General features: G+C 38.4%; 1 protein-coding gene across 1 annotated transcript; it reads left to right on the forward strand.

Annotated features, from left to right (window-relative positions):
- Positions 1-1,432: 1,432 nt before the first annotated feature.
- Positions 1,433-6,289, forward strand: LOC142612563 (ferredoxin C 2, chloroplastic). Its single transcript, XM_075784654.1, has 6 exons — positions 1,433-1,801; positions 1,902-1,965; positions 4,039-4,127; positions 5,160-5,228; positions 5,800-5,844; positions 6,028-6,289. The coding sequence occupies exons 1-6, from the start codon at positions 1,553-1,555 to the stop codon at positions 6,070-6,072; spliced, it is 561 nt and encodes a 186-aa protein (XP_075640769.1). The 5' UTR covers positions 1,433-1,552; the 3' UTR covers positions 6,073-6,289.
- Positions 6,290-15,906: the final 9,617 nt, after the last annotated feature.

Here is a 15,906-nt window from a genome sequence, read left to right on the forward strand (position 1 = left end):
AAAAGCACTTCAGATTCAATAACTAATTTTTATTTTCAAGGTTTTAGATTAAATTAGCTTGTTGTTTGACTCTTTTTTTTTTAATGCCAAAATATTAGTAAGAGGATTATATTTAAGGTTATTTTAGTTGTGATTAAAAAAAAATTAGGGTCAAAGTGTTCCAATTTTAATTTTAGAGGGTCAAAATAAAATAAATATTTTATATATTCTTTCTTGCCAAGTCAAGGGGTTCATTTGAATTCCCTAGAACGTGGCTAGCACTGCCCATGCCCACAATTGGACTAATGAACCAACTAAAATTTGGCACTGGTCAGACTCACCAAAAACTACTGTAATCATAATTGTGACAGCCACATTCCCTATGTTTTTTTTAGGAAGAAAATGTTTTTAGTCATTTCTCAAGCAAATTAGCAAGAGTGAAAAGGTGTTGATCTCTTTCTCTCCTCTAGCTTATTACAAAGAAGTATGCTATTTTGTTCACATTTTGAAATGTCAATCAAATGCTCACCACATTTTATTACTGAATAAGTTTACTTTCTGCAAATTGTAAAATTTTGTATTAGAACTAAATTTATTCAACACCAATTGGTAGCTTATGTAACTTACCAATAATAATAAAAACCTTGATGGTGTAGGCATTTGTTCTTGATATGATATGTTTTACATCATACATTGTAGGTACCGAAAATTAAAACTTTCTAGCTTTCAGCTTTTCCTTTGTGGGTTGGCTTCTAGGCAGGGATGGAATGGGGCTCGAGCCCCCTAGTCTTAATAAAAAATATATTATATATATAGGTATATTTTTTACAATTTTATATTTGGTTCCCACCCCTACAATTTTAAATTGATTTCATTGTAATAGCATTTGCATCAGTTTTAAAACAACATAAGGTCCCAATTTGTCCAATTAACTCCAAAATACACCAATATTAGTTTATATATAATTGTGCAAAAATATATTTGTGCTACAGTAACTATGTAAATTTACACAATTATTATAGCACAAATGTATTTTTGTACAATGATACATAAACTGATGTTGGTGTATTTTATGGTTGATTGGAAAAAATTTACGCAATTAATGTAGTTATGCAAATGAATATTTTAAAAATTATTTAAATTAAGGGCAGTTGTTTTTGGTTGAGGGACAGAGAGATGATTTAAGATAATAATAAAAAAATTATAAAGGAATAGTATTCCATGAAATGTAGTATAAAATAAAAAAGTACGTTATTATACTAAAATAGACAAAAAACTTTGCAAGTTGATGCAAATGCTTTAATGTAATAAGAAACAATGATGTCTTGTGTATTTATCTTTGTTAGTAGAGGATTGAATTATAATATATTATGAAACAATAATTTTGTATATTTTTTTCCGTTGATAGTTTGTTAATAGTAAATAAATGCTTATTTGAACTTCATAAACTGGTTTTTGCTCATTTTTCACCTTTTACCGCCACTTCCCATTATAACCCAATAGACATTAAAGAGACTGAGACAAAGAGATAGATAGATAGGTAGATAGATAGATAGAGAGAGAAATAATATCCATGGACTTTCTTACACTTCCCTGTAATTCCTGCACTTCGCTGTACCGGCAACTCTCTTCGCCGAAGACTTACAATCACCGCTTTAGTTCATTGAAATGTCGCCGCGAAAAAACGACGTCGGAGCTCCAAACGCAGACCGGTCGAGCCGGTAACAATAACAACTACAACTTCTCTCCCTCGATCCCGACCCATAAAGTCACTGTTCACGACCGACAACGCGGAGTGGTTCACGAGTTCTTCGTTCCCGAGGTACGAAAAATGTTGAATTGTGTTACAATCAATATGCTTCTGTTTGGTTGACGAGAAATGAATAATCCCAGTTTTTTTTTTTTAAATATTGAGAAAGCAGGACCAGTATATATTGCACACAGCTGAATCTCAAAATATCTCGCTTCCATTTGCTTGCAGGCACGGTATTGTTCTCTAAGCAATGAAATGATAATGTTAATGCTGTAGATAAGCTTACATTATAGTAATATTAGTTGAGTTATGTGTGTTTTTGGAAATTAAATTTTTATGTTATACTGCAAGATAAGCACTTGGAATTTGGGCATATGTAAATTGGAATTAACTCAAGTTAAGGTATAGGCAGAAACCCATGTTGTGGTAGTGTTTCGAAATTCAAAACCATTCCCAAAAAATACAACTTAATAGTTAAGGGATCCACACAATTAGTATATAGAAACTTCAAACTTCCCAACATTAAAGATTCAACTTCTTAAAACAATGTTTAAAAAAACTTTCAAAACACCCTGACAATGGAGAATTCTTTTAGGATATTACGACGATAGGGCTGCTTATTTTGCTGGGTCCTCACTCTTTTTTGCACAAGGCTTGTTGTCCTCCCCCTTTTTATACTCAATTTGAAACAGGTAGGTCATAAGTTTTGCTGTCCATTTTTGTTCAGCAAGGGTGCCGATTTTCTATTCTAAGAGGAATTTAAGACTCTGTTGGTTAGTTTTAATAATGAAGGGCTTTCCTAGATGATAGGGCCTTCTCATGAGTGGGAAAATGCAGGATCTTCTCCATAAGAACTTGGCTGTGAAAGGCTATGGCCCCCCTTTCTTGCACCAAGAAAACTCCCTATCATTGGCCTGATACATCACATTCTAATATGAATGTCTTGGAGAAGTCAAGTGATGCAAGGACTGATAGATTATAAATAGCTTTCTTAAGTTCTTCAAATACTTCTTGAGATGCTTCATCCCATTGAAAAGGAATTTTCCTTCAGTAAGTTTGGCAAGGGAGCAACAAGATGGACATACCCCTTGATAAATTTATTATAATAACCAGTGAGGGCGAGGAATCCTCTTAAGGATTTCAAGGAAGTTGGTGAGTGCCAACTGACTAGGGCTTATGTCTTCTTAGGATCAGTCTCGACTCTTTCATTAGAGATGATGTAGCCAAGTATTCTATCTCCTTGCATCCAAATTGACGTTTGGAATTCGTGGCATACAATTGGTGTTGCTACAAGGTCTCCAACACGTTCTTGAGGCGGATTATATGCTCTTCCAGTGTCTTCCTATACATAGGGATGTCATTGAAGAGGACTAAACTTCCTTAAAAATGGATTAAAAACATCATATCATTCATGAGGCTCTAGAAGGTTGAAGGGCCATTGGTCAAACGAGAAGGCATGCCTAGGAATTCATAATTCCCCATGTGTCCTGAAAGTAGTCTTGGACGCATCTTCTCCACTCATTTTGATTTGATGATACCCTGTCCTCAGGTCCAACTTTGAGAACATAACAGTTCCAGAAAACTGTTGAAGGAGTTCATCAACTATAGGGATTGGAAACTTGTCTTTGACAGTCTCCTTGTTGAGTGCCCTGTAGTCTATGCACATCCTTAAGCTGCAAACTGTCTTTGGCCGGTCTTAATTATGAATACATGGGTGCTTATTAATTATACTAGGATTTTACAGGCTAGCATCAAGAAAACTATAGATTGGTTCTTTAACCGACAACTTTTATAACTCCTTGTAACAAGCTGACTACTCTTGGTTAGTCTTGAACTAGTTTCTTGATGATAGTCTCATGTCTGATCCTCCAAATGTGTATTGTGCTCTGTTGGGCGTCTTGACGAGCCTTGGACTGGGTTGCAGGTATGGGCTCATTACAACTTGTTGGTTTAGGGCTTGAATGCATTTGTGACAGATGAAAGGGTTTGCCTAAAATGGCATGTACCAATATAGATTAGCTGTGAGATTTAGTTGAGGTTTGAACTTTGAATATCTATAACAGCATGCGATGCCTTAGAATCTTCAGAAAGTCTGTTCATAATAAATTTGGGTGTTCTCAGTGTACACTAGTGATAAGTATCCAGTCCATAACTCAACTTTTTGTTCCATATTCCATTTAATACTTTTTAACAATAAAGCTATTGGCTATTCCAGCACTTGCCAAAAAAAATTAATACTATTAACATAGGCCTTGTAACATAACTGGTTAAACTTGTCCTCTCTGAAAAGCTTTTTTATGTCACAGGTTGTTGTACTAGCTGTGCTGTACGTGTAAAATCTGGACAAATTAGACAGCCTGAAGCGCTAGGAATATCTGCAGAATTGAGATCAAAGGTATTGTATTATTGCCATCATTTAAATGGAATGCAATTCCTTGTTTGTAAATGAGGGTTTCCCTGCCTTGTTTAGTTGTGGTTGGCAAATCAATCTGTTAACTCATCCGTTATGATTTGGGGCTAGTAGTGAAAGATTGATCAATTTGACAGAACAAGTTTATCTTGACGGTTCAGTTTGGTGGCTGAGATGTTTAGGAAACTAAAAGAAATGAAAATTTTGTTTCATAAAAATTTAATATGGAGGAATGGGTCAACTGGAAAATTCCACTAACCATTTAGTTTGGATTATTTAAGTTTTTTCTTTGCCCCCCCCCCCCCCTCCCCAACAAAAAAAGGAAGAGAAAGAGAAAAATTAAGGAATGGTTTTTCCCTTCTATCTTAATCATTCTTCAGTGATAATAAGGAGTTCAAAGGTCTGTCTTTTTGTCTCTCTCTCTCTCTAGGTGCTGAGTTATATTTTACTCAATGTTACATATGTAATTGGCATATTAAGTTGGATCTGGTTCCTAACATCATTTAACTGATAGTGTGCTCTTTGCCCTTTCTTTGGAAAAAGGTTTTAGCTTATGTCACCCTTCTAGATATTTTCCATCATTTATTTTGTTTTTGAACACTTGAGAAGTAAGATCGAATAAAAAATGATATTTTTTAGATTTAAAGTGACTATCAATCACAAAATGAATCCACATAAGTTAACCTAACAAGTGGAAACTTTGGCAAAGGATGCATGTAATTGCTTTTAATGATTTTTCTATACTGTCTTGATATATTGGAAAACCCATGTTTAATGGGATCAATACAGCCAAGATCATTAACTCTTTTGATGCTATTTATAGTCCTATAGTGAGGTAACTTTCTTTTACACTTTTGGATGACCTTCTCTGGCCAAATAATTACCATGGAAACACTCATGCAGTTTACTGTATATGTATGATGTTACTAATGTCAGTTTTATGTCCATATATATTTACCTTTTCTTCTCTCTCTCTCTCTCTCTCTCTAAACTGTATTAAATTTCTCTGCAATGCAGGGGTATGCACTACTTTGTGTGGGTTTCCCATCATCTGACCTTGAAGTAGAAACACAAGACGAGGATGAGGTAGCATAAATAGATGCGAAATTCAATAAGATAGAATACTAACAGCATGTTTGGATATCAAATAGAAATAGAAATTATTGCTTTGAGATTTAAATATTTTAAACAATTCCACAGTGATTGTGATGATTTTATATTCTTAAATAATTTTATTGTGGAGGGTAGTCTTGTGCGCCATCCTTTTTATGCAGGGAATTCTTACTCTTTGTTATAGGAGATTGTGGGATTAAATTTTTCTTGAAATCTTTCAACCCTGGTTGTCAGATTATGTCCTCTTGGCAGCATTTTTGTGTCTAGAAGCATGATAGAGCCTTTTCCCTTTAGATGTAATATCTATTTGGTCCCATTCTTGGACAGGAGGCGTGTTAGGGAAAAAGAGGGAAGGGAGGGGGGGACATATCCTCATGGCAACTTAAATGTGTCATTTGGTTTTTTATGTCAACAAATCTTCCCTCTCTTTTCCCCCTTAAGCAAAAGGAATGACATAAAAGTGTTTAGTATTTTGGAAGTTTTCTGCTTATTTATTGCTTGATTTAATACAGTCATGGAATTTTTAAATACTCGATATTTACAGGTGTATTGGCTTCAATTTGGAAGATATTTTGCCCGAGGACCAGTTGTAAGTTCCTAATCCTCTAAAACTCAGGATAAGTACAACAATTAAATGAGCAAAAGTGAAGTGGGAAGTTTGTTATTAAAGAAAGAGAGGGAAAAAAAAGAAGTCAAAAGAAGGATTGGGAACTTCTGCCATTGTATTTTTTCTTTGGGTAATGTTATTTCTTTGTTGTGTTCAATGTTGCAGGAGAGAGATGACTATGCGTTGGAGCTTGCCATGGGCGATGAATGAGCAAATTTACAATATCAATATAGGAATGAGGATCAATGGAGAGAAACATGTAGATTGTATTTTGTTCTCCTCCTTTTTTCATATTCCTTTTCAATTTTTTCCCAAATTCCTTTATTTTTGGTCCTTTAATGTATGAATATTACTGATTTAATATTCCATGCTATGTACGTTCAACTAGTAGATTCCATATTGCTGTTTTGAAGGTTTGAATTAAAAAGATTTGGAGATGTGCATGCATGCACTACCTCTTCCAAGAGACAGGAGCGATTTCCTGTGAAAATGGAGAGGTGTTGCCTTCCCCTTTCCAAACTAATCCATCAATCGTTCACTTGCTTTGATGAGGAAGTTGTGAAATTAAGATCTTGATTGTCAATTTGATGATTGCTATCTAACACCTTAGGGTCTTAATGATCATACACTTGATATGCCTTAAAAAACACATCATCTTGAGGATTTGATGATGGACTTGATGGAGAATGTTTTGGAATTTTGATTAGCGAGACTTTTGGAGTAGAATCATTACATGTTTGTTTCAGATTAAGTGTTAAGGGATTGTGTAATGCTTAGAATCAACTCGTTCTTGTCTAGTGTTTTTCCAGCTAGATTTTCGGATTAGTTTTTGGATAATTACGATCATTTTAAAGATTTTTAATTAGTCATCCTTTTTATAATATTATTACTTGATTTTTCAAAAATCATGATTATCCACATGAATTATTTTGTACACTTAATACATTCTTGTCTTGGAGTATAAACTATAAAATCTAATGAGAATTTGGCCCTACTAATCACATGCATTTAGCCCTACTTTTCAAGAATGCATCTGTGAGAGACTGTGACTTTAGATGGACTAGCTATTATTAATTATAATTCACTATTTACTGCATCCTCCAAAAACTTGTATCAATAGATTTCAAGGTTCTAGATAACCTTTAAAGAAGATGACTCTTTTAAACTTGGGACAAAAACTAGACCAAAATGAATGAAACAACCATTTTGAAATCGGGAATCAAGATGGACCAAAATGAATAATCTAAAGTTTTATTTGATCTAAATGAAGACAGTCCCCAGCTTTAAGAATCAGAAATATAATTTAATATTTATTTTATTGTTTGTGTTAATACACTTCGGCTATGCTCAAATTCTAAACTTTAACATTTCTTGTACATCACCATTACATCACCATTACCTGACCTCAAAAGTCTCTCTTGCAGGACCACAAGATGTACACAATTCAGAAATTTCTGGTGATGAGTTGTGATCGACAAAGACTCTTTCAATATATAGTACTCTCATGATATGATTGAGTGGTTGTGTCCGGTAGAAACCAGGACATGTACTTTTGAATTCCTAATTGAGAGGAAATTAAGAGTTGAATGAAATGGATTAGGATCGGTCATTGGACATATACTTTTGAATTCATACATGTCCCATATATTATGAGAGGGTGGTGGTCTATTAGAACCGTTCTGTGAGATACCTTATTGTGATTGGAGGGCAAAGATGCATAAAACAAATAACTTTTTTTATTAAAAAAAAATTTCCCCTAGGAAGTAACATGTTGAGTAGACACTTCGTTTGTCTTAATCTTTACTAAAATGACTTTTGTTCAATATGCTGATTGATTATGAACTAAAAAATGTTGTAATTTTGTCTTATACTTACAAATCATTTTTGTATAATTGATATCATCACTATCGTTGTGGAGGGACTACAGTGCAAACAAAGCAAGGTTAGCTTGCTATCTCTGTCACCTTTTTGTAAAATCTGGCATTATTAACAATCTAAATCATCAAGATGGACCTGTGTTGTAGTACATGTTTCAACAGAAATTAGAGCTAGTTTTGATCTTTTGTTCCTGTAGTTTTCCTGAAAGCGGAATGTCACTTGGCTGCTCTACCCAAAAATGTATGAACTAACTTTCACATAACTTTTGATTCACTCATTTATTTGATATATTCAAGGGTAGACTCATGACTAGCTGAGTTTCCTTTTTTGGATTTTTTGATAATAATAATTATTTTTTAATGTGGGTATCTAGGCTTTTAGAATATACTTAAATATTCTTCCGGTAAGTATAATCCTCTTGTTCCATACACACGGGAGAATTTACATTGAAGAATTACTTGAGATTGCTATAAGATAGTGTTTAGGAGACTTGAACCCATGACATCATGAATTATACGAGTCCTGAAAACTCTGTAACTAAGTTTGACGAAAGAATTTGCTTGCAACACAATTTTTCATCTGCAATTATATCTTCATGGTTCATAAGCTTAACTGTTACATTTAGTTCCAGACATGTGTATGTTAGATAGTGTCGAGGACTGAAGTCTATCATCTAATTTTTTTTTATCCCAGTTGATGATGGGCGTGAAGCCTATCATTTCATGGCTTGGCTGTTTAAATTAAGGAGGCTTGTGCTTCAAAGTACAGAACAATTTTCGTTTTACGTAGGTAGTTTATAATAATAATAATAATAATAATAATAATAATAATAATAATAATAATAATAATAATAATTATTATTATTATTATTATTATTATTATTATTGTAGGGCCAATGGGCCCAAGAGTATTTATTGGACTAAAGGCTCAATCCGAGGACACTGAATGGTCTGAGGATGTGAAAATGTCAACTCACGAAGCAATGCTAATAGGTAAAGGAGTAATATCTGATCAAGCATACCTAATAGGGAGTCCAAGGAAGAATATGTTCTCGGCTACATAAAGTCAAGGTAGGAGAAGGGCTGGTTGACGTCTACCGGCAATATTCTGGAAGATCCTATAAGTAAGGGTAAGTATGGTAGAAGTAGAAAATAAGAAGAAGGACAGTGAAATATCCAAGATAAAGCTGATACTACCGCATTGAATACTCTGCAACTACTTCTTTGGCCCCATTAATGGGGAAGTGATGCCTGAATATCAGAGTTTAGCCTTACAGCTGCCTCCAAAAACTTTAGGAGAGGTGGATGAGATAAGTATTTAAATCAGTAATCTAATCCATACGTGAATGGTGGGGAGAAAAAGATCAGAGATATAAAAGGAAGAGGAAGATGTACACGAAGGGGGATCGGAGAAGAAAAAGAAAAAACACTGTATACACCACCACCCTTCATTGTAATCTATTTGCGGAAGAAGGAAAGATAATACAAATTGTCCTCGGCTTACGTCGAAGGAGAAATTCTGTTACATAAATAGTTCATTGCATGTAACATGGTAATCTAGCTCATCATTTTTGTTATCCAACATCCCTAGAACCTAGATTTCAAGCCCACACTCTCTATAAATTTCATTGTATTGGGCTTTTTGAGCCTGTCTCCTTCACACTGTTGGGTTTGGGCGCAAATTGTGACCTTACAATTATTATTATTATTTTAAAAAAAAACTTTGATAGTATTTTCTTTGTATTCATTTCTATACAAATTATAATAAAAAAAACAATAAGAAATAAAAGAAAAAAAATTCATAAATGATTAAGTTTACAAAATTTAATATTTACGAAATTGGACCCTTTAAACCTCAACCTCATGAAGAAAAATTTTGTGAGTGTTTGTAAGAAGAAAAGACCTTAGAAAAGTAAATAAATAAATAAAAGGGAGATCATTTGCAAGTTGACCCAGATATAAAAATTCTTACATGCTCATATTTTTCCTTCGGGTTTTGGGTGGGTTATGGGGATTTGGGTATAATTTTGAATTGGTCTATCGTTTATTTTGGCATATCTAGGACATCAATTGCAAGTTGATAGACTTTGTACACAATTCATTCCAAACAGCTTAAAACATCACTTAGAGGTGGGACTCCTTGACAATTTTGCTTTAATCCATTTTTAATTCGTAAAAAACATGTGAATCTATCATTTGTTAAAAAAAAAAAAAAGATGCATCATTAAAATAGAAGAAGAAAATACTCAGTTGGGAGAAGCAGGTGCAGGCGTGGACACAGACGCGAGTGGAGGCACAAGCATGGAAGTGGACTTTGGCACAAGAGCAAATGCGGGGACAGGCGTAGGCGCAGGAGCAAACATGGGTGCAGGCATGGACATGGACAAGGACGGGGGCACAAGCACGGATGCAGATGGGGGCACAAGGTTAGGAACGAATGGGGCACAGGTGCGAACTCACACTTAGGTGTAGGTGCTGGCGAGGATGCATAGGAAAAAATGCGGGTAAAATAATAGGTTTTAGAGGAATATTTTCAAAAATAAAAATGAAGAAAGAGGGAAAGAAAACCCTAAAAATATTTTACTAGGTATTTTTAGGGAAAATTGCTCAGTAATCAAGAAAGATATAAGACAAGGAAGAGGTCCAATGCTATTATTTGATGATGATGACATGACTTATCTTTTGATAATATGTTTGTTGAACAAATGAATTCAAAGTTAGAATGGTTGAGTGCTTTTCAGGAAAATAAGTCTAGCAGAAAATGTATAAACAGCTGTTTAATTTTAATATTAGAGTTTTATTCAATAAAGCATATTTGAATGGAAGTTGATTGGATGGCTGCACTTATTCTTCTCCTTCCTTACTTACTTTCATAGACATGTGTTCTTTTCCTTAATTGTTCATGATTTTGTATACTGAGATTTTGTTTTTGTTTTAATAATATTCATTAAATTTTTTTTTAATCATCCGAAGTGTTTTTAACAAATTTTGGTGTCTTCATAGGGTTTTATAACACCATACTATGAATTAGAGATTATTAACGAGCACAAGGAGGAGGAAGTAACGGCACCATATTCAGAGCCAAAGCTATGTATTTTGAAATGTGACGACTATTCAATGCAACCGATAGTAAGTTAAATCCTTTAACTTAAAGGTTTATAGTAGATTATCATGTTATTTGTTTTGTTTTGTTTTTTGTTTTATCCCCTTTTTGGAGTAGGTTACTGTGGGGAGTAAAAGGACCCAAGCGGGCATTTGGGCCTTTGGGCTCTAGCAAGGAGGGCCAATCTGTTCTTGAGTTAAGAATTTGTTAGTACTACAAATCGGCCCATACGCCGAGGGTCTGAGGACACATCCAAGGGTGAGTTTCTCCTCGGACAGACCCAAGAGAACTCGGAGATTCACTACGAAGGTCAAGGCAGAATTTCGGAAAGACTGTTGGTTAAGAGGGGGAACCCTGAACCTTCTAGATACACCGGTGTTAGAAAAATATCATGAGCAAAGGCTACCACCTCCACATTAAATACTCTGCACCTACCTCCCTAGTCGCATTAATGGGGAAGTGACCCTTGAATAGTAGAACTGAAACTTCTGGTTACTATTCAAAGGCACTAAGAGAAGAAATATCTAGAGGGGAGGGGATTTGAGCAACACGTGGATAAAACATCAGGGGAAGAAGTATTTAGGGGGGCAGTCTGTAACCAAAGAAAAAGAAAAAAGAATTGTAATCTTTAAGAAAGAAAGAGAAATAATACAGAAGTAGTCCTCGGCTCACGTCTGAGGAGGTCCATCTGCAATTATCATTCATTATTTACAAGTGTTTGCACACCATAGTCTGTTATCAAGTTCTCAGTACCTCTAATCTAGATTTCAAGCCTACACTCTACAAATTTCATTGTTTAAGGCTCATTGGGCCTGAGCCCATAATTGTCTTTGGGTCCAAGTGCAATTGTGCACTTACAATTGACGCCGTCTGTGGGAATCTAGTCTGGAAGGAGCTGGGATACTATGGCAGGCCTAGGTTCACACCATGTAGAATCTGAAGGATCTTTTCGAGCGTCTTGAGCGTCGAATGGATCGAGAGGGAAACATCCATACAGAATACCCTAGGGCTAGCCATACTCATGGCGGGGGCAGCGCCACCCACGAGGATGGTGCTAAAGCCATGCAGAAGGAGATTAATCGTTTGAAAAGAAAACTGCGCCGCGCCAGACGTAAGCCTTCACCGTCCTCATCTAATCCTTCTTCAGTGGAGGTCCGGGGAGGTAGTTACAGCTCGAGGTCATGCTCACTCCCCAGCACAATGTCCTCTTTTGAGGAGACGACCCGCTAGCTCGCAGACACAAGAAACTTCCTTCCAGGGGCTTGGGGAATGATGCTATGAGTCGGGCGTTGCACCAACTCTCCAAATCTCCATTCTCACGGAGGATTGAGAAGGGGAGGCTCCCCAGGAGGTTCACCCAGCCCACCTTTACCATCTACAATGGCCGGACTGATCCGGTGGAGCACGTGAGTCACTTTAACCAGAGGATGGCGATGCACTCTCATAACGAGACCCTGATGTGCAAAGTTTTCCCCTCTAGCTTGGGACCTGTTGCTATGAGGTGGTTCAACGGCCTTAAATCGGGGTCTGTAGGTTCGTTTGGGGAGCTTACTAGAGCATTCGCTTCGTGGTTTATTACGTGTAGCAGAGTGCCTCGGCCATTAGACTCGCTGTTATCCATGACCATGAGGGAAGGGGAGACGTTGAAAGCATACTCCGACCGGTACTGGGAGATGTTTAAAGAGATAGATGGTGATTTTGATGAGGTGGCGCTCAATACCTTTAAGGTAGGCCTTCCTACTGATCACGACTTGAGGAAGTCCTTGACCAAAAAGCCCATCCGCAGTGTACGTCGCCTCATGGATCGTATTGATGAATACAAAAGGGTAGAGGAAGACAAGCAGTAAGGAAAGGGTAAGGAGAAGGTTATCCCGCAGGAGAGAAGGGATTTCAGGTCAGACAGATACCACAACAACAAGCTAAGGAGAGATTACATTGGCAGTTCTACTCGGCAGCACCTCAGACTGTGAACACTGTGTTTCGAGAACCAGTACACCAATTGCTGGAGAAAGTTTGTAAGGAGCCCTTCTTCAGGTGGCCTAGTAAGATGGCAGGAGAACCCGCGAAGAGGAATCAGAACCTCTTTTGTCAGTACCATTAGGACGTGGGCCACACTACCGAGAACTGTCAGACCCTTTGGAACCACTTGGAGCAGCTTGTCAGTGAAGGAAAACTGAAGCAGCACCTGTGTCAACCTAATGGGTAGGGCAGTCAATTCGGCTCAAACAATCAGAAGAATAATCCATCTCGGCCGGCATTGGGAATAATTAACGTTATCTTCGCTGCACCTGGCAGGACCGGCTCAGGTCTGACTAGGGTGATGGCGGTTTCCCATTCTCAGGCCGAAGAGGCAGGCTGCATGCCGAAGAGGTTGAAGGTGAATTTACCCTTCTTGGGATTTTCAGAGGAGGATAAGGTTGGTACCATTCAACCCCATGACGATGCCCTTGTGGTCACTCTCAGGATAGGGAATTATGACGTGAAGAGGGTGATGATTGATCAGGGCAGTGGTGCGGATATCATGTACCCTGATTTATTTAAGGGGCTAAGGTTGAAGCTGGAAGATCTTACTCTTTATGACTCGCCACTCATAAGCTTTGAAGGAAAGGCCGTTGTGCTGAAGGGACAGATTCGTTTGCTTGTTCAATCCGGCTCAGAAACGGTTGAGGTGGATTTCATTGTGGTTGACGCGTACTCCCCATATACAGCCATCCTCGCTAGGCCATGGCTGCACGCTCTGAGAGCCGTCTTCTCTACCTTGCATGTTAAGGTTAAGTTCCCCTCTGGGGAATATGTTGCAGAGATCCTTGGCAGCCAATCGGTGGCCAGGCAATGCATATCGGCCGTAGTGCTTCATCAGACAAAAATTGAGTCATCGGCTTTGCTCATTAAAGACTCATATCAATTAACAGCTCCGGATGCACTTGGAGCGGTGACAGGAGAGGAGGCTCTTTGTGAGGAGTTAGAGAAGTTTTTGATAGCGGATGACCTAGAGAGGTTCTTCCAAGTCGGCATACGTTTGCCACACCAGGAGAAGATGTAGTTGTTGGAATTTCTAAAAGGCAATATTGATGTTTTTGCGTGGGACCCTTATGAGGCTCCAGGCGTAGATCCGAGCTTCATTTGTCATCATTTAAATGTCAACCCCGCCATTATTCTGAGAAGGCAGCCACCTCAGCGTTCTTCCAAGGAATATTCCGAGGCTGTCAAAGAGGATGTGCTCAAACTCAAGAGGGCTGGGGCTATTAAAAAAGTTTTCTACCCCGAATGGTTGGTGCATACGGTCGTGGTCAAAAAGAAGAATGGAACGTGGAGAGTATGTGTGGATTTCACAGATTTGAATAAAGCCTGCCCCAAGGATTCGTTCCCAATGCCGCGTATTGATCAGCTTATGGACGCCATTGTCGGACATCCTCGTATGAGTTTTTTGGATGCCTTCCAGGGTTACCATCAGATTCCATTGCCATTGGAGGATCAAGAGAAGACTGCTTTCATTACTCCAACAGGGAACTACCACTATAAGGTCATGCCGTTTGGGTTGAAGAATGCTGGGGCTACCTACCAAAGAATGATGACCAGAATGTTCGAATAGCAACTAGGGAAGACCATTGAGGTATATGTGGATGATATGGTGGTGAAGAGTAAAACAATACCTTCACACGTTAAAGATTTGGCCGACACCTTCCAGGTCCTAAGAAAGTACAAGTTGCACCTTAACGCCTCAAAGTGCTCTTTTGGCGTGGAATCTGGAAAGTTCTTGGGATATATGATTACTCATAGGGGCATAGAGGTAAACCCAGCGCATGTCAAGGCTATTCAGGATTTGCAGCCGCCTCGGAACCCAAAAGAAATCCAAAAATTGACCGGAATAGTTGCCGCACTGAGCAGATTTATCTCTCGGTCAGCTGACTGGTGCCGTCCTTTCTTCCAATTGTTGAATAAATGGAAAGGGTTTCAATGGACCGAGGACTGCGTGTTAGCCTTCCAACAGCTTAAGCAATATCTTTCTCGGCCACCCATTTTGTCTCGCCCCGAGGCGGACGAGGTCTTGTTTGCTTATCTGGCAGTGGCCGTTCACGCGGTCAGCCTGGTCCTCATAAGGGATGAAAGCGGGGTGGAAAGACCGGTCTACTACGTTAGTAAGTCTTTGAATGAGGCCTAGGTGCGCTATCTACTCTTGGAGAAAGCACTTCTAGCCATAGTTCATGCCACGCGTAAACTTCCTCATTATTTCTAGTCCCACACTGTGGTGGTTCTGACCTAATTGCCTCTCAAGGCGATGTTACGCAACTCCGATTACTCTGGCAGGGTGACAAAATGAGGAACCATTTTGGGAGCTTTTGACATTAAATACAGGCCTTGCACCTCGGTGAAGGGCCAAGTCCTTGCTGACTTGGTGGCAGAGTTTACTGAACCATTGCTAGAAGAAATTCTGAAAGAAGCACACATGGATGAAAAATCAGTTGGTGTGATCATGGCCGCAGCACCTCCGACTTGGAAAGTGTATGTGGATGGGGCAGCTAATCAGAGAGGGTCTGGTGTCGGACTTGTCCTAATATCCCCTGAGGGAATTGTCTTCAAAAAATCTCTGAGGTTGTCGTTCTCGGCTACTAATAATGAGGCCGAGTACGAAGCAGTCTTGGTGGGCATGAACATGGTACATAGGATGGGTGGAAAGGAAGTCCATGCGTTCTCGGACTCTCAGTTAGTGGTCGGCTAGGTCACGGGGACCATGGAGGCTAGGGACCCAAGAATGCAAGAATATTTGGCCCAGGTCAAGCGTCAGCAAGCTGAATTTGACTCCTTCGTCTTAGCTCACATTTCTAGCAGTGGAAACACCCATGCAGACTCCTTGGCCACATTGGCAACGTCTTCGGCTCAGGGTTTGCCCATGATTATCCTCGTAGAGGATTTGCTAGAGCCAACTCTTACCGCTGTCAACGCAGCTCGCATCCATCTAATAAGGCCTGGACCTACTTGGATTGACCCGGTCATATCTTTTCTTAAGAACGATATCCTTCCTAAAGACAAGTCTGAAGCAGATAAGATACGTCGAAAGGCGCC

Source organism: Castanea sativa, chromosome 10 (genome assembly GCF_040712315.1).
Source record: "Castanea sativa cultivar Marrone di Chiusa Pesio chromosome 10, ASM4071231v1".
Classification (NCBI taxonomy): domain Eukaryota; kingdom Viridiplantae; phylum Streptophyta; class Magnoliopsida; order Fagales; family Fagaceae; genus Castanea; species Castanea sativa.